The 19,072-nt window shown below is 41.8% G+C and overlaps 1 protein-coding gene across 5 annotated transcripts; it reads right to left on the reverse strand.

The window, feature by feature from the left end:
- Nucleotides 1-167: 167 nt before the first annotated feature.
- Nucleotides 168-18,396, reverse strand: LOC135485851 (TBC1 domain family member 2B-like). Of its 5 annotated transcripts, XM_064768165.1 has the most exons (19): nucleotides 17,962-18,396; nucleotides 17,596-17,625; nucleotides 17,033-17,177; nucleotides 16,551-16,803; nucleotides 16,016-16,404; nucleotides 15,719-15,846; nucleotides 15,357-15,491; nucleotides 14,896-15,106; nucleotides 14,551-14,657; nucleotides 14,180-14,271; nucleotides 5,847-5,952; nucleotides 5,464-5,587; nucleotides 5,068-5,213; nucleotides 4,685-4,796; nucleotides 4,277-4,408; nucleotides 3,876-4,013; nucleotides 3,358-3,669; nucleotides 2,916-2,993; nucleotides 168-2,053 (listed from the first exon to the last, which is right to left on the reverse strand). In XM_064768165.1, exons 1-19 carry the CDS (start codon nucleotides 18,381-18,383, stop codon nucleotides 1,955-1,957), a joined length of 3,159 nt encoding a protein of 1,052 aa, XP_064624235.1. In that variant the 5' UTR covers nucleotides 18,384-18,396; the 3' UTR covers nucleotides 168-1,954. The 5 variants fall into 5 exon arrangements, with proteins under 5 accessions (XP_064624235.1, XP_064624236.1, XP_064624233.1 ...); XM_064768166.1 differs by lacking the exon at nucleotides 17,596-17,625; XM_064768163.1 differs by lacking the exons at nucleotides 14,180-14,271; nucleotides 14,551-14,657; nucleotides 14,896-15,106; ... (5 more) ...; nucleotides 17,596-17,625; nucleotides 17,962-18,396 and adding exons at nucleotides 6,372-10,336; nucleotides 13,551-13,650.
- Nucleotides 18,397-19,072: the final 676 nt, after the last annotated feature.

Here is a 19,072-nt window from a genome sequence, read left to right on the forward strand (position 1 = left end):
TGGGGGTGCATCCCCAATAGCAGCAGATGAGAACTCAAGACTTTGTAGTTTACATAAATAATACTGAGATCCAACCTGCCAAATTCTCCACCCCTCAGGCACAGACCAGGCTCTGCCATCCCCGGTTATAGCTTTACTTCACTGAAGGCAATGAACAGACAAATTCATAAAATAAGCAACACCAAGGCCAATGGTACAGTTGTGATGTTACAGGAAATACCAGTCCATTGTTATAGGTTATTTAGGGGTAGCAAGTGCCCATACTGCATGTAAGTGGCCAAGGTAACCAATTGAGGATGGACGTTATCCTGGCGAATTGGAATTAACCACCCAAAATGACAAAGAAGCTGGTCAATGGACTGTGTCTTCCTGTGATACATACATACAACAAGGATCCCATTGCCTACAGTGAGCATGATTATTTATTCTATCACAGAGAAAATAAGCATGAATATTATGTACATGATTCAAAATCTCAAATCCATTATCTAATAAGAATCAGAGCTCTGCTCTATTGCATGATTCTGTGAACACAGAACACATTGGTATTACTGGAAGAATTGGAACTATAGGCAAGGAAAACTATAGGCTGAAGCCAGGTAGGTCAGACAGATAAACGCTTACAGCACGGGATTTTGACAACATTTTAGCTCCACCCTTGAGGGTTTTGTAACACAGACTCTCTACCTCAGGTTCCATTCCTCAATGAAACATGACCCAATCCCTTATTCAACTGTGGATATTTATCAATTGAGACCAATTTGACCACCTGTAACTTGTCAGGAGCAAATTAAGTTAATTCATCTTGCTCTTGTCTATAGTCCCCTTGTAAGAAGAGTACATAGGCTACACAGCCGGAGGAAACCTTGCTTGTTTGCTCCCTTCACCCTGAGCGAGGATGAGGAGCAAATTAATTAAGTCCAGCCCGGATTTTCTCAGGATGGAGCTCACAAAGCCTAACAGTGTCTCCAAAGTGTTCACAACTAAATATTTTTTAAATGAAGACCAGCTCACGAAAGCCATCACAGTTCTATAATCACATTTTCTACAACTACATATACATGTATATACATCATATTTTATATAACCTTCACGATCCTGACGTGATTGCCATTTTTACTATGAACAAATCTTTGGCACTTATTATTCTGTCATCTATATTAACCTTCCAAAATGATTAGCAAGAGCTTGATCAAAAGACGAGAATTTTCTTAACAAGATTGGATGCACTGAAAGATTGGGAGAAAATCTTATCACGAAATCACTGTCTTGATTGACCGGCATCTATATTCTCCTTTTCAAAGACAATATCAGGCACCATCTCATGCCCTTCTTATACTCTGACATAAGACACACTGTCAAGGCACCATCTTAACACAACAGACAAAAGGTCTCCCCTTAATTGCCATCATGACATGCCCAATTATAACATTCAAACCTTAATGAGCAACGGAATAGGTCACGCAAAGTTTAACCCCCTATCGCCAATCTTAATCACATGCTGCTCTTGAATTCCTTTATAACATGACCAATTCAATCCAATGAATAATTGAATACATAACATAAGTAAAAGTACGATATCAGAAGAATAAAGACTTGATAAAGAATCTTTAATAATTCTTGACTGAATGCATCCAATGCCAGTCTCAACTCCAGTAGAATTTGTCCAAATATATTATCAAAATTATGCCCATCATATTAAATGTTGATACACTACACAAGTATGATTAACCTATAGTACTTGCTTACACTCTTAACTCACTATATAACTGACATTGTAACAACTATAGTCCCAAAATTATGCTCTTTGTACACAATGATTTGGATTTTTATAAAAGTTATGAAAACTGTCCCAATCCGTTATATTGTAAGCTATTCAGAACTGTGTTTTTGGGTGTAGAAACTCGGGAACCTTAACACTGCAAGATGAGTGTAGAATAACATGATAAGCTGATCAGTCAAGGTCATCATCGCTCCAGAATTCTCGGCGATCTGACGGAATTTCCCGATTTTTGAAGTCTTCTCTGATGGCATCCAGTTCCTCAAGCTCATGCTGAAAATGAAGAATAGGAAAATGAATGTAACCCGTAATGAAGACCTTCATTGTATGGTTGATGAAGGGATCAGGCGGGATCATAAGGGCCATTTAACATCAGGAAGTACGCAAGGATAACTTTCACCTACCTTGATGACTAGGGTACTACCAACTGTAAACCATTTAGGATGACGATCTTAAGTCTCGGCACCACAGATTCACACAAAAACTTTTGAAAGATTCAAATGCTCTTGTGCTGCATAGAAAAAGTTTATCCAACACTTTTAAACACCGATACCTTTTCCTAACTGCCATGCCCAGATTCCTGTTCCTGTACAACCTCCACTCCTCATGCATCCTACGTACATGTACCTAATTATGTATAATTGAGCTCTCCACAGTCTTCACAGAGGCTCTCTGAGGTGTGGGGTGACGGCTACAAAGCATGGAACAAGATCTGGACCTGTAGGGGAACTCAGCAGTGGCCCAGCTTGCAACTGAAACCCTGAACTCTCAATGCATTCATGAGGTAACCTCTCTACCACTATGCCAATTTTTCTAACCACCCTCCTGCACCATAACAAAAGATCTCAGGATTTTGGCATATTTTGAAATTACCAATTGTATCCATCTATTTTCTTGGTTTCTAAGAAATAAAAACACAAATTAACACGCAAGATATTATAGAACGCTTTTGTGTTTTCTAACTATAATTGCAGTGGAGTCAAACACTCAACCATTTTAAACAACAATCAATTTCTCAAGTACCTCTGCCTCTCTGACAATGACACTTTTTGCCCCCAATACAATACAATGGCAATGAAATTTAGTACATTTCGGCAAACTCACTGGCATTTTTATGCATGTTTTATAGACCTACCTTGACCTGAAGCAGATAATATGACCGCTTCGTGTTGATACTCTTCATAGGGAATGGATTTAAGTCATGGAAAGCAATCTGAAAGATCAAAACAGCAGTGTCAGATAAGTCATGGGAACAATGAGCACAGTGAGTGAAACTAGACACTTAAAGCTAGGTTCATATTGAGTTCACGTTGTCACTTCTAACTTGTCACTTCAAGTCATTTCCGAAGAGGGAGCCACATATAAATTGAAAGTAATATTCCCTTTCTCCCTAATACATTGTCATATTTTTAAGTCAGAGTCAAAGAATGACCATGTTTGTAACATGTGACATATGAAATGTGAAATGTCTCCATGTCAATCACATGTAAATCGACCAAATGCGCACAGGAATTTATGCTGTCATGTGTTTCATCCCTGGTTGGACAATTTTCTCACGTGGTGTCCTGAGGTCTTACCTGTGATAATCTCCTGCAATCCAGCATCGTCTCCCCTAATACCCTGAGGTATTTATGTATCGCCATGTGGTCCTTCAACGCCAAGATGTCCTCTTCAGCATACTTGAAAAACGCAATGGCAAAACGGAATAGCACCTTAGTACCCTCGTAAAGAAAATCATCCCAAATTCTAAGGAACGTCTCCACAGGAATGTTGTCCACAAACACTGTCAGGAACCAGTTGAATGTAAATAGTGACATGTCGACTTCATAGCTATCGAGATGGGCGTAAAAACGAGGCAGCTTCTCACTTATAAGGTCCTTCAGCACCCTCTGAAACAGGAGAACAATTTGATTAGGCCCCATCATAAAAATATTAGTTTATCATCAATGGACACATAATTTTTTCCGCCTGCAACAACTTTTAAAATCTTCAAATCGATATGTTTCATTAAACTTAACATTTCAGGAAAAGTTTTTTTCAAGTGACTTACGAATTACTACCTATCAAGAGAAACAGCTCCTGAACAAGTTCTCACCTGATCAGCTTGTGAAGCAATGAGTGTCTTGCTGTAGTAGTCTTGTGGCATGATGAAGTCAACGATACACACCAAGCACCAGAAGGCATCCTCCTCGTTCAGGAAGAGAAGTGCGATAGCCACCAAGCGATTCAAGCCCTAGAAAAGAGATTTGGAAACTTGGAAGAGACCGCAAAATCTCAACGCACATATCACATGGGAGTGTGAATTGGGTTGTGTTGTTGTTTCAGATGGCACTCTCTGTTACATGAGGAGGGACATATTTATGGAAACATCTTTCAGGTGTCGTTTCTAGTCATTTGAACCTTGGCCTTCATGTCATGTAGGACTCGAGTGTGGGCCAGAGAGGGACTCTGGGGTCTCAAGAAGGTACAGCTAAAGCCGTATGAAGTTGAGCTTACCTGGCAGTATCCAACCACAGGATTGTGACAACTGTAGGCCTGTAGGATTCTCCGTAACCTGGGTATACCTTCTCCTTGGAGACTCTCGTAATGTTTGTTATTGGGCAAGGTCCTCAACAAGTCAAGCTCAATCTGAAAATATGTTGATAATGTCTGAAAATGTTCAACACTGCCGTGGCCCAAATCACATGCTGACAAGACATAACCTAATCTGCCCCTAAAATATCAGTTGCAGTTCTACACTTCTTAGTTTCGAGGGGAAGGTCTTGGCTAATACATAATCACTATGAACTGGCCATCCTTGACATCCGTGACACAACAATTAAGAAAGACAGAATGGAAAGAGTGATATGGAGACTATCATTGACTCAGAGTTCCATTGAGTCTCAAGTAATATGAGAATGTTACCTGTTTGGCAGCAGGATTGTACCTCTTGATTCCTCCTTTCGTCGACAGGAGATCACAGTAGTAAGATGGGCCAACAATCTCCCGCATCTTACCGACTCTGAAGTTTATCACGCTGAAACAGACAACAGAAACTTTAGACTAGAAAGGCTTTTAGAACCAATATGTCAAAATGCAGCTGTTTCCCACCAGGCACTTGCACAACCTAGGCACCCAGTACACCGAATCGCAAGGCAATCAAAGTAGAGCAACTTGTACTAGGTTAAGTACGATGTATCTGTATTGGGTATCAAACTCACAATGTATGGATTATCAGCACCAGACACCTTTTGCCACCAGACCACATTGCCAATTTTGAATAATAATCAAATTATTGCTGTACTTACGCCTTCCACACCTTCTCCTTCATGTCATAAGGTATTCCCTGTCGTATCAGAATCTTCAAGTCAACGCACGGCTGCAGCTCTCGTGTCCCTAGGTTGACGAAGTAGTTCTCCCACTTCACTCTCAGGGATGTCAGGTAATCACTGCCCTGGATTAGAGAGAGGGATCGTTCAAAGATTTCATAAAGAAGGTTTAACCTTTAGGTCTCAAATAAGAAGGCACAGAGAGAGTAGGGTTGTCAATATAACTATGGGGATGTAAACTTGTTTTAATTCTGAGAGGCAGTTAAAAAACCTTGCATCTTGATAGACCCATCGTACATTAGCAGAGCAAGATATAGCAAGACAGATGGTCCCCGGCCGTTCAACTTCCTTCGTGCTATCGTGAGAGAAAGCTACCTGTATTGTGCTTGTGATATCCTCAGAATCCTTCTGGAGTCTCCTTGCCCTGGCAACTAGATGGTTTTCCTCCTCGTCCAACAATGCTGTCTTACAAAAGCCATACTTGTCGTACTCGAAGTTACTGAAATGACAAAGAGAAGTATGACGAATTCTGCTTTAAATGCTTCAAACAGAAGGCAAAATACCTCATTAGGGGAAAGAGGCAACCTCTGACAGCCTTCGGAAATACAACCTGGCATGGTCACAGGCCCCCCTTACTGAAAAAAAATAATTATGGTATGGCAATGTGCTATTGATTCCATGCAAAGATGAGTATGGTGACCCCCATATGTGCTCAGGTCATGTCTGAATTTGTTAGGTTGGATTTTGCCAATACTCACCTACGACTGGAGTCTTCCAAACCATCAGCTTTTGTGTGTACGTCACTCTCCATGGCATCTTCAAGTAATCGTGTCACAAGCTCCTCAGACTGATTCTCACTGCCCTCTGAAAGACACAAGATCAAACACGCACTTGAACATGAGACTTCACTCACAGGCCTATGACTTTCTGGTCCCACACAAAAATCTGAGGGTAGAATATCAAGATACACAGATGCGTTTTTCGAGCTGCTGAAACTCCTGTAAAAAGAACAAAGCTGAGAGAGATTATAGGCAAGGCTGTAGGGGCTCCCTAGTTCTGATTATGGGTGTTCTTTTTCAGTGGTTTGTTGGTTACTGCAGAAGTTGTTTATTGTTGGCTGTATTGACAGAACCTGGCAGTTGAGCAGAACAGGCCGAGTGCGCCTCTCCCCTGGATCCATTTCTGAGAAGAGGAAAAGATAAACAGAGAGAACCATCACCTAAGTTTCATATCAGAAGAGGAAGAATGAAAGACCTCAACCTTAAATTGTATTTTGCACTTACGAACAAAACATTCCTCATTCCTCATTCCAGTCGTATCTGTCGTTGACGGCTGCCGTGTGTCCAGTTCGATTAACCCCTCCTCCTCAAAGCTGGACTGAATCCGCCTAACAGCAGACCGAATCTGATTCTGCACATCCTCAACAGATTTGCTTATGTCGTCCATCTGCTCTGAGGCAAATTTACGCAGGAATGAGACTTTACGACCAACGACTGGGTTCCTCTCCAACTCATCTATTGTGGGAGTCCAAGTTTCCGCGGAGGCCGTGAAAGACTGATCAGAGTGCGATCTAGCCCTGTACACTCGGTCGTGGGTATGAGTAAAGGTCTGTGCCCGCTTCAGGGGCCTTTTCCCAGGCGTTTCTTTGTCAGCTCTTGAGAATGATTGGAAGAACCTCAAAACAGACCGCTTTGGTGTAGGGTCTGGGGACGAGGTATTACTTCCACTGGCAGACTCGTAACTCTTGTGCGCCGGTGACACTGACTTTGTGCTCAGGACTAGTTTCGGTTTCAATGACATGTTAGGTACGCTGAATGTTTTGTGCAATGATTTGGGTTTTGGATCCAACAAGCAATCGTAAGATGCTCTCCTATCTAATGTCTTGTAAACTAACCCATGACTGCCATCATTGCACTCCTGATTGGAAGTCTGTTGGTCAGACGGCCATCTTGACCGCCGCATAGCATGGTTACGACGGATAGAACGACACGAATCTTGCTGCCTATGAAACGAATGTTTCGGCAAGTCTGAATCCAGAATATTATCAAAACTCCCATGGTAATCCTTTCTCCTCATATTCGGAGTATGATCTGGAATTAAGTCATCATTTTCTGCTTCCAGTACGCGATCCCTCCTGGCCCGTAGTTCTGGTGATACGGCAGTGCCATCTACAACCATCTCCAAAGATTCACACCGTTTCTGCAAATCTCGCGACACAGTTACATTAATATTGTGTTGTTTCCGCCTTGGTTGAGGAGTCAGCCTCTCATTGACATTTCTCCAGCGATCCCGTGCGAGATCTGAGCCATCGATATCCTTTAACTTTAAGAATGCAGACTTCCTACTTAACTTCTCCAGAACTAAATCAGTTTGCGACTCCGTCAGATCACCAAAAACACTATCCTTTATTTCAGAGGCTGGGCGGTTCTTCTGGGTATATTGACGACGATGCTTTTTCCGCTGCCGATGCAAATCTACTGGTAACTCAGACAATGGGTAACTTCCCCTACGATTGACAACTTGAAGTTCATATTCATTGACCGGGGATTTTCCTTCCAAACCATCTGTCTTATTAACGGTATTAGTTTTACTATCCGTTTTCCTAGATTTACGAACGTCTCTGTTTACAGACTTATCAGCTTTTACTGCAGAGTCCGATCGATACTTTTGCAAATAACGACAAATGTCGTGTGTCTTGTTCTGGCAAAAGTCCACTGAATCATTCTTCTCACCACCCTTTTTAGGCCAGAACAATTCTGCCAATTTGCTGACACCAGACAACTCAATTTTGCTCTGACGGAGGTCTTCAATCATGTCATTATTCGACATGCAGAAAGTCCTAGACCTATTCAAATTCAGCCTCTCTGACCGTGAAATCTGGCTCTCTTTTCGCATACCAGACTTCGAGATTTTATCAGTGACAAAGTGACCCGCCTCAGATTTTGTGCGAGCAAGGCTTCTCTTCCTATCTGAAGGAACTGACCTCAACTCAATCACTTCTAGTTCCTCATCAGAAGCATCCTCAAAATCCTTGGATTTTAGTATCCAATTGTCCTTCACTGGTTCACTACCTCCAGTATTTAGGCTATCCACCTCTACATCCTCAGCCACGTCAGACCTTGTGACTGCCTGTGAAAATGCCCGCAAATGATGTTCTGTCATGAAATTCTTAGGATCTTTCAGCAACTTTCGTTTTCCTTGAACATCTCTTCCCAGATCCATTACTCCAGGTTCCCCTTCAGCCTTTGCATGAGAAAATGTCTTGCCAGACACAACGTCATAACCAGTCAGTTTCTTCCTCCTTTCATGACTTGGCTTAGTATATTCATCAGCATTTATACGTCTCACATCATATTCATCATCTGACAGAATATCACGACCATCAACAGAGTTCCACGCATCTACTTTCCTCCCTTCCCGCCCACTATCAAGTCTGCTTTTCCCCACCTTCGGCACACTGGAGGGTTCACAAAAGTAGCTTACAGGTGCGTAGCGACTGTTTTGTAAATCACATGAATCATCAAGAACATTGTCCAAGCTATGACTCCTATAGCGGCCCTGAAGCTTTGGCCTTGAAGATCTTCCTTTCTCCCATTCCTTTTCCCTGTCATTCATACTATCATTGTCAGCCCTAGTGTTACATAATGTCGTCACAACAACTGATGAACTCCGACCACGCAATTCCTTCTTGTCACAGCGAGAATTGGGGAAGATGGTCTGCGAATTCAGACGCATTGAATGTGAACCATTCAGACGTGGTACCCTAGATTCCTTCCGACTAAACTCAGCTGGAAACATGTTTCCTTTGAACGACTGAGACGACAGAGCACAAGGCATAGTTTTCATATTCAAATCTAACTTTGGTATCAAACTGATACCATCCCGCTGAGGTTTATCGGTCCTCCGGGGCATCCCTATAGAACACTGCACCTCTTCGCTTGCTTTTTTCCCACTAGAATTCCGATGATGTGTTGAGAGGAAAACCTCTCCATTGAATAAACCTGTTCTCCTTGAGGTGTGCATTTTGGACGGACCAGTACCCATGTTCATATCACAAGACATTGTTTGTGCTTTGTGGTTGTGATTAGGACTGATCTGATCCAAAATTTGCTCCAACGGTTTTCGTCTTCCTCTGCTTGGAGACCTCCCACTCACATCACCTTTAACACCATTCTCAACGGGGTAGGTGTCTTGGACAGCCTTAGCATCTAAAATGTCCTGAATTTTTCCACGGAAAATATCAGTATCATACTTTGCATTATCCTGAAAGTCATTTCTTCCATTCACATTACTGTCAGTAACCGAAGTTGATACATTTTTTTGGGAACCATTTGAACTTTCAGCAACCTTGCCTCGGTTGTGAGAAGGATCATATTCTGACCTAGAATTCTGTCGCAATATACTCGCACGGGGAATTTGTGAAGTTTTACGCAAATCTGCTGAACAGTCCAAATCGTGCCCATAAAATATGAGAGAGTTTCGTTTCAATGTTTTCATTGATTTGGGTGATTTGCTTTCGTTAACAATGTCTGATTGCGATTTTGCAGGCACCGATTTTGATCCTGATAGTTTTGGTGACGAATTGGTCACAACTGGCTCAAAAATTTCATCCTGCACGTTACTGATTTGCGCATGCCCTGCTTCATCATTGTCGTCAGAGAGCGAGCCATTTGCTAAAATGTCGCTAGAATCACTGGTACTGCTGAATATCTTCCTTGGGGACAAGTCACTTGAATCACACGTAGTACTGCTGAATATTCTGTTTCGAAACAGATTAGGCATGTCTGCCACTTTATGCGAGACTTCTGCAATATCCTGTCGCTTCTGAGCAGAACAATCATTTGTGAATGTGGCTAAACTCTCTTCATCTCCATGGAAACCATCTGTTGTAGTAGAAACGTATGTCTGATTGTCCAAATTGGAATCCTCGCTATCTGCTGTGTCAGAGTCCGGTTCTGATGACAGAACACACGTAGCCACTTTCGACTCAGTCCTGTCACTCCCATTCCGACTTCTTTCTCCTTGCCTCTCCTGAATGCACGGCTTGGCACCCGAGTTCCACAAAACCAATGATGAATGATCGACCATTGTGTTTTTAGGCCCGCGTAGGTTGTGAAAGGCCTCATATGCAGCTGATACATCCAGATAATCAATACGGATACATGGGAGCGACGTTCCTCAACCACAAACTGCTCTGTGCCGGCAAAGTGGTTGCACCTGGTCTTCCTCTACTCGATGAATATCATCCCTAAAGTTGATTAATAATTGATATTGTGAAAGGGCGACTGTGCCATCCCTGCAAATGTGTCTAGGGCAGGTCTTAATGAACAGATTGTCACCAACTGCTATGTGTGACAAAGATATCTCTTGTGGGTAAAACAGGTAATCGCTGGGTTTGAGATTGATGGCAGGTTGCTTCGATCATCGATTCGGCATTTTGTTAAACGTTATTTCTATTTTACTGAGACACCTGTAAACACCAACTGAGTACCCCTTTAAATTCAGTTAAGACTAGAAACGCATAAGGAACCTTGGACTCAATATAATTCCTTGAAGCTACATTGTATTCACCCTTAGATATTTTCAGTCAATAAAAAAATCAATTGCCCAGAGTGTAGGCCTACTGTCCAGACCTCATTAAATCCGCAGCTGAACTAAATCAAGTCGAGCAGCCTGTCCGGTATGACCCATACAGCATTTGATATTAATCTAAAGCACTCTGTGTTCAGAAATGTCACCACAAACAGTTCCAACAATCACATTATAACTCTTCTCTGGAGGACTGCAAATTAAAGCACCAGAACCAGATCAGGCCTATTAGAAAAAAAAAGCCTCAACAAAATGTAGCTTTGTAGATGTGCACGTGACAGATTTCTTGAAAGAAATGGAATAATCCATATACCAGAAAATACACATACCTATAGGTATGCATACATATACATATACATATACCTTTGCTCTAGTCAGGACAAGACAGGGATCTTCTTTTTGACACACACCCTGGCCCTTGACAAAAGAATTCATAGTAAGAATGGTCCTAATCCAGGATATAGCATTGAATGCATGTCCAGGCCCCCTGTTGTAACAATTGAGACATACTGCCTACACAGAATGCCCTATCTGATAAGAAAGAGGGGTCATTTCAGATGAAGCAAAATCAATCACAGCTGTCAATTATAAAAGACTAAGGTGTGAAAGATTGATCCACGGTCAGGATCCGGTCAGGTCACCGAGGGCCAACACCTGCCAATGGAGAAATATGCAGCAGTCCTACTTGAAAGGAGCCACTGTACGGCACTACACAGTGGTGAGTGCACAGAGGCTGCACAAATCTTTAAAACTGGCCATGAATTTGGGTAGGCCTACAATGACTCTCAGGGGCATGCTACCTTTCTCAATCTCAGACTCCTGGATCCGTCCAAGCTACATTGGGGCTAAAGCATTTCCTGACTGTTAATAGCAGGGCTTTTATAATCCCTTTTTATGACCTGACAAGATGCCTAAACCTAGCAGGGAGGAATTCTTGCCAGCCGGTAGACAAGCTCAGAGAATTTAAACTGGACAGACAACAGCCTTCAACGCTTAGACACAACCGTCAATCTTGAAACAAAGAAGAAAGTCGTTTGAGGTGATACTGGCCTCAGGCGTTCCTGATTGGTATGGTATTAAGGGACATCACCCTATCTCCTTGATAATCCAATGAATGAGAATCATTGTAGGACCACTTTGGACTCACTTGACACAATTCAGCTAAATGAATCATGAAGGGAATGTCACCAATCGTTCCTCCACACCAAGCGAATGACATTTGAAACTTCAAAGTGAATGAATTCACACCAATCCTGGGATCACCTTTCCAATCCAAATTGAAATCTGTGTCTGAGACTAATGGATAAACCACGAGCAACAGTTTGCGATATAAAGTATAATGCACTCGGTCACATCTGCTGACCAATGAGGGCTGGCCTATTATCACATCATCCTCAATTAATTGATGTAATTTCAACTCAGCACATGTAGGCTATTGCCATCCTGGCTTCTGTGAAGTTTTGCTTCTTTATGAGCAGCATTTTCGGATGCATGCATTGACCAATGAGAGTATGGCATGCACATGTCATGGTGTCATCATCCTGTCACCCCCTCTGATGGATGATGAATGTCTTCATAAACAGTTCAGACTCGACCGTGAGGTGATGAATCTGCATCAATGTTGAACTTAGCTAGCAGTACATAAATGACGGGTCATATGACAACATCTATTGCATAACACTTAACAGTAAGGTAAGATAAAGTCGTTGAGTAATTGCCCCAGAATAACTGGAAGCAATTATCACATTGATTGGTGATTACATGCATGGTACAATTATAACTTTAGCACAATTACGACAATGCTATCAATATGCATGAACTATTATGTCTTTTGCCAGTTAGCAGCAGTTGTCCAAAAAGTTGACATCCAACTGTGTAAGTTTAAATAAGTTTGCCCATGAACAGTATAGGTGGGTGTTTTTGATAAATCCCGAAACCAGCCTTTATACAAGAACTCTATAAACGACATTCCCAGGCATTATCAACAGACATGACTCCATCTTTTAATTTCCTCCACTAAGCTAATAATCAATACCCATATGTAAAGTCACAGTGACCAGGCCTCTCTACACCTAGCACCTGCCTCTCTACACCTAGCAACTGCGTTCATGATTATAGGACGTTAATCTCTCTATCTAAATATGAATAATACATCGAGTATCTGACAATAATAACAGCTGACACCCAAGCTTCATTTTCATAGAAACAAGCCGATTACATGTTCTGTCATCATGCAAGACTCAATCAGAGGAGGTAGTCAACAGAGTGCCAGACTCAATCAGGGGAAGCAGCCAATAGAGTACCAGACTCAATAAGGGGAAGCAGTCAATAGAGTACCAGACTCAATCAGGGGAAGCAGCCAATAGAGTACCAGACTCAATCAGGGGAAGCAGTCAATAGAGTACCAGACTCAATCAGGGGAAGCAGCCAATAGAGTACCAGACTCAATCAGGGGAAGCAGCCAATAGAGTACCAGTCTCAATCAGGGGAAGCAGCCAATAGAGTACCAGTCTCAATCAGGGGAAGCAGCCAATAGAGTACCAGACTCAATCAGGGGAAGCAGCCAATAGAGTACCAGACAGGGCAAGTAGCCAACAGAGTGCCAGACTCAATCAGGGGAAGCAGCCAATAGAGTACCAGACTCAATAAGGGCAAGTAGCCAACAGAGTGCCAGACTCAACAGACTCAAATACAAACAAAACTCTCTAATCATTTGCCAAAACCGTCCACAGAGAATCTGACACATATGGTAAACTCCTGTATGTCTCGGGCCTACTCCCACTGATTCCATGATACTGAAGTTTTGATTAAAATGAACTAAATTTCCACATTGACTGAAATTACAGTGTCACAAACAATGATCTGTCCCATACTATTAATTAAAGCATAAACTTCCTATTCCAAAAATTGAAAATATGATTGAGGATCCAAAATCTTTTTTGATTCCCTCCGACTCTGGCTTTCCAATCATATCCTCCATCACTCATGCATAGACACACACTATTCACCAGACAAGGATTCACTCAATATCCAACGGCAGGTGTAGGAACACTCGACTACCGTGGTAGGTATCAATATGGTAGGCCTAAAAGTCATTATAGGCCTACATTATGCACATAGCAGTCATAGCGACAGCAATCCATACACTGGAATTGCAATGCTAACAGGTGTTCTCAACAATAAAGATACATTTGGGATTATCAATTGAGAATATGGTTAATAACTTTTTTTTCACATGATTTCTACTGAAATATTTTTTCAGTATTTCAAGTGCTGATGCTTCCTTATACTCGGATATTTTCTATCCAATTCAGAAAAAGCAGCCTCACAGCCAGTACTGCTGGCTACACAATATAGAGCCGAGGATTGTATTTCTAAATGAATTGGCGTGGTCAAGGAACTGAAATTCCTTGCCCTATGAAGTCCTTCGAATGAGACTTCAAGGGGTATGGCGTTTGTATCTAATCTTGGGTCAGGAGCAGACAAATGGTAATCAACTTACCAGTGCCCATCTTTGGTGGTGACAGTTGGTTGAGGAGCAGAAGATACTTGCTTTGGATGCTGTAATAGTTGGCTTCATTTTTGGCACATTGTCTGCAAATGTATTCGAGACGATGAAATAATTATATTACATACTGTACAAGACAAGGGACAAATTTTGAATTCTCAAGAGTCAAGGAATGATCATTTGTACTATCTACCAGGAGGGCCTATAGAGAAAGCTTGGTACATAGTGGAAACCACAGTGCACTTTGCACTATGATGTGATTGTGTTTTGACTTTATTTAGATTGAAAATAGTTCTAAGCTGGGAACAACTGTAGTTCATTTGTGCAAAAAACAAAATTCAAAAATATGATGATGAAATACCTACACAAGTAGCATCTTTGCTCTTCTCTCGTCGTCTGCCCTCAACATGTTCAACTCCAGGATCTCCTTACTCAGCAACTTGTTCTGCAACTCGTAGGCCTCGCAAACCTCCTGTCAACAAAAACACAAAGTCATTATCAGGTATGGTAAAATTTGCAAAGCTAACAAATGCTAGTATTCTAGAGTTAAGTTTAAGGAATCGATATCAAGCTGGAGGTATTGGTTGACTCCGCATACACTGCGCCGATGGAGCTGAAATGCAGACCAAAATCAAGGCAGCAGCCGAAGTATTCGGTGAAATGACAAAGTGCAGTGTGCAATCTTTCATTGAACACCACAATGCGCCCACCTTGTTTCTCTCTATTTCCTCAAAGTGAAGACCTGCCATTGTTGTCAGTGTCGTGTTCATTGCACTGTCAGTTGTGTTTTCGTTGAAGTTTCCCTGTTCATAGGCAGCGAGCTGATGAGTCAGGGAGCGGACCACCTCATCTTTGGCCTGCAGCGACTCCTGGTACATGGAGATCTGCTCCTTCATACTCTTGTTCTCCGACTCAAGTTTTCTATTGAAGTAGAAAAGAGATGCAAGTTAATATCTGATCAGCAATGTACCTGACTTTTCTACGACGAAGATTTTCTGCTTTCAGATTTTTAGAATATGTATGTTCAAGTTCCGCCTCAAAATATTAGAGACAGTCTATGTCACTTATCTGGTTTATCTCCAAGCCCCCACCCATCGGCCACTTGTTTACAACACAATCAATCATCATGTTGCCATGACTACATAGTAGGTCGCAGCAACAGGAGTTTTACCTGATTCTATGAGTGATCATCGCCATTTCCTCCTTCGTCGTGGTCATCAGATGTTCCAAATCAACGATCATCTTATCCTTCACCTTCAGTTGCTCCAAGTCCTTAAGATCGGTGACAGAATGTCGGAATTCAGCCCTGGAGAAATATGAAACATTTGCTAAACCAAATATCTGCAAAAGGCATGCAGTTAGGTTAGCATTATTGTAGCAAGGTCTGTTTGGGGTTAGCAATGTATTTAAAAAGTTAGAGTAAGGTTTAGCAAGACCAGCATTACATATACGTACAAATCCTGCAATCACATACTGAAAAAAATTACCCAAACCATGATACACCTGAGCGGAGAGAGAAGGCTATTTCCTTACTCTGTGGACAGCTCCCTCTGTTTAACATCAACTTGTTTCTGTAAGAGTCTCACAATATCTTTGTGGGCCTCGAGTTCCTCTTCTACACCTGCTAGTTCATCTTTTAATGTAGCAATCGTAAGGTCCAACTGGAATGAAAAAATTGAAAAATGAAACAAAGCTGACTGAATTACTGTCAAAGGCAAAGCAGGATAAGCAAAAATGTGAGCCTACTGTATCAGTGTATGTTGCTTTGAGAGGAACTGCAGAGATAGGCACTACTGAACAAACAAATGTGGCAGAAAGAAGATTTAATACCTGTTTACACCTATTACAAGAAGATTCTACAGTCTCATCTGATGTAGACTTTGTCCGAGACATCATCCGCTTCAATGCAGAAAACTTGGAGTCTTTGGAAATTGTTGATTGTGGTGTTGCAAATGATATGGACTTCGATTTGGCAGTCTCAGGGATAGGTGCACTGATGTCTGTCTGTGAGCTCCCTGACTGGGCCGTGGCAATACTAGAGACAGGCGTGCTGATGTCTGTCTGTGAGCTCCCTGACATGGTTGTGGCGATATTAGAGGCAGGCGTGCTGATGTCTGTCTGCGAGCTCCCCAACTTGGCTTTGGCAGTATTAGAGGCAGGCGTGCTGATATCAGTCTGTGAACTACCAGGTGATGATGAAATAGGAGCATCAAGATAACCTGAGGAGACAAAATGATGTAGTAGCAGTAACTAAACATATCACATGGTGCGCCCAAATAACAAGACATTGAATGAAAATGACCCAATTCTGGAGGATACTAGTGTCCTCAAATACAAGGGGCTTCAAACAGAGCTTCAACATTACCTTGAAATGATTGTTTCTCAGCGGCAGGTTTCCCAGTGGTGGCCTTGAACTGTGTGAACGTGTTGCGTAGTTCAATCTTCCAGTTACTCCACGACACGTTGCTCAGGCCAGCTGAACCCCTACGACTAGAAGCTGACTTTTGCCCAACCATGACCGTGGAAGAGTCAACTGGATTCAACAACATACAGTCGCCATCAGGGGAGACAGTCATTGTTTTCAGATTCAGAGGTTGCACCAGGCCACTCTCCGCTACCTGAAAATTTCACAAGAAAAATAAGCTTTTTATATGAACGCCCCATTTACTCTGCCCACTTTAGAACCTGCCTCATCTTTTCAAAACACGTCTTGCAGTACATGTATGTGACTGGACGTGATATTTATATTGGTGCGCCCAAATGATAATGTTGACAAAAAACTTTAAATGTCAGAAAGGCGAAAATGAAAGGATTACATTTCCTGGATTACAATATGTGTAAGCAAACCTTGATCTGTTTTGTGGTGATTGTTTCTTCAGATATGACTGTCTGCCGGAGACTGTGTTGTCTTCTCCGTTTCTGTAACTCCTGCAGCCAATACATCATTGTCTGTTTGTCGCCAGCATCCAGGTAATACGTGCGTTCGATGTTTCTGAAAATGATCAACAATTCAAGAAAATCGCAATCAAACACATAGATTGGGCATATAGCCAGGGATTGTTGCTGAAAATGATCAACAATTCAAGAAAAGCACAATCAAACACATAGATTAGGCATATACATGTAGCCAGGGGTCAAATACATCAGGTGTTACGACTTATTAGAAAAGAGAACAGATTTTTCATGATGATTCCTGGAATTTTTATGTTCCCAATCTGATTACAGTACTTTCAATGGCATAAAGCACGCATACATGATATACAGTTTATATTTATTAATAGCAAGTAGGCCCCTATAGATTTTTTATCCATACTTGGTAATAGTGACAAAAGTATCTAGCTTTAGCAAATGTTAACTGAAAATAATGTTAGAAAGCCACATAGCATGCTAAAGAACTTTAGTAAATTTACCCATTTCCCTTTCTTTTATCTTCAATTGACCTGCATGGAGGACAAAATTGTGATGTTTGTCAAAAATAAATATATTTCTTAAATGCCTCAGGGAGCATGTGAGATTATTCTTCATGATATATATTTATCAATATACAAATTGATAGCCAACCCCCTTTAAGAATCTTTGTTGTTCTTCAAAATCCTGATAAAACTTATTCTCTTGTAAAAAGTTTTCAGTAAGTCACAGGACATGCACGTACCGGCAGACTGGTGTAGAAGACAGCGACTCCATAAACACTAGAACATAACAGCATTGCTTGAAGGGGTTAATTTACAGCAAGCATAATAGGGCCTACCAACCATGTAATGTATACACACACCCACCTTATTTGGAAAAATCCTGGCTTCTCCATGTTGAGTGCCTCAAATGGAAACACAGCATTGGAGATGTCAATTTCTCCCAAAGGAAGCACATCTTGAGGGGTTCTATAGTAGTAAAGTTTACAAGTGTTTTCACCGTAAACAAACCACCGCAACTTGTAGCTTTTCACAAGCCCTCGATTGCCAAGTTTGCTCAGATAACCACACAGTTTCTCTTCCGGGAGTGGAAAAGTTGGAGCGGGTGTCCCGTCTTTTGGCGCCGCTGTTTCACTCCCTGCACCAGATTTTTTATCATGCGATGCATTTTCCCCTTCTTGAATAACCTCAAAACTACTGTGACTACTTGGTTCAGATGGTGTTGAGTTGATAGGGGAGTTATCACCAATAGTTTCATCGCTTTCTATGAAATTTTCTTCCAGTTCCATGCTGCTGGTAGACGAGGATTCCCTTGTTCGGGCTTCCCCGGCTCGTGACGTCATCGCAATGTATTTTTAGAAAATAGGTGCTGCCATCTATAGTCTATTCCGAAGAGAGTGTGGCGGCTGCGAGCTACATCAAACAGACCCTGTTCAAGCGGATCGAAGCTAATTCGTATTTCGCGCGTTATGAACTAATGGTGGCGTCACCTGTTACTTCTAGAATAATTCCGCCATTCCTCGAAGTGTTCATCGAGGATGTAACAAATTGCCCCCACAACGGTTCTTTCATCTGAAGTTCGTTTTTTTACACAAAAACACCAAGATTTAATCGAAAATCTCGCTCTAAACCGACGTTCAACGATATTTCACCATCATGGGTGATAGATACAATATTCACAGTCAGTTAGAACATCTGCAGTCGAAATATATCGGCACAGGGCATGCAGATACGAATAAATGGGAATGGTGCACAAACCAGCACAGAGACAGTACATGTTCATACATTGGACACTTTGATATGCTGAACTATTTCGCCCTTGTCGAAAATGAAACAAAGGCCAGGGTTAAATTCAACCTGATGGAGAAGATGTTACAGCCGTGTGGCCCACCACCAGAAAGGCCTGAGGACTAGACTCCACCCTGCCCTGTTTATGGCATGCATTCTCAGATTCTGATTCAGGATCGATGATGGAACA

The sequence above is a fragment of the Lineus longissimus genome, chromosome 4 (assembly GCF_910592395.1).
Source record: "Lineus longissimus chromosome 4, tnLinLong1.2, whole genome shotgun sequence".
Taxonomy (NCBI): Eukaryota; Metazoa; Nemertea; class Pilidiophora; order Heteronemertea; family Lineidae; genus Lineus; species Lineus longissimus.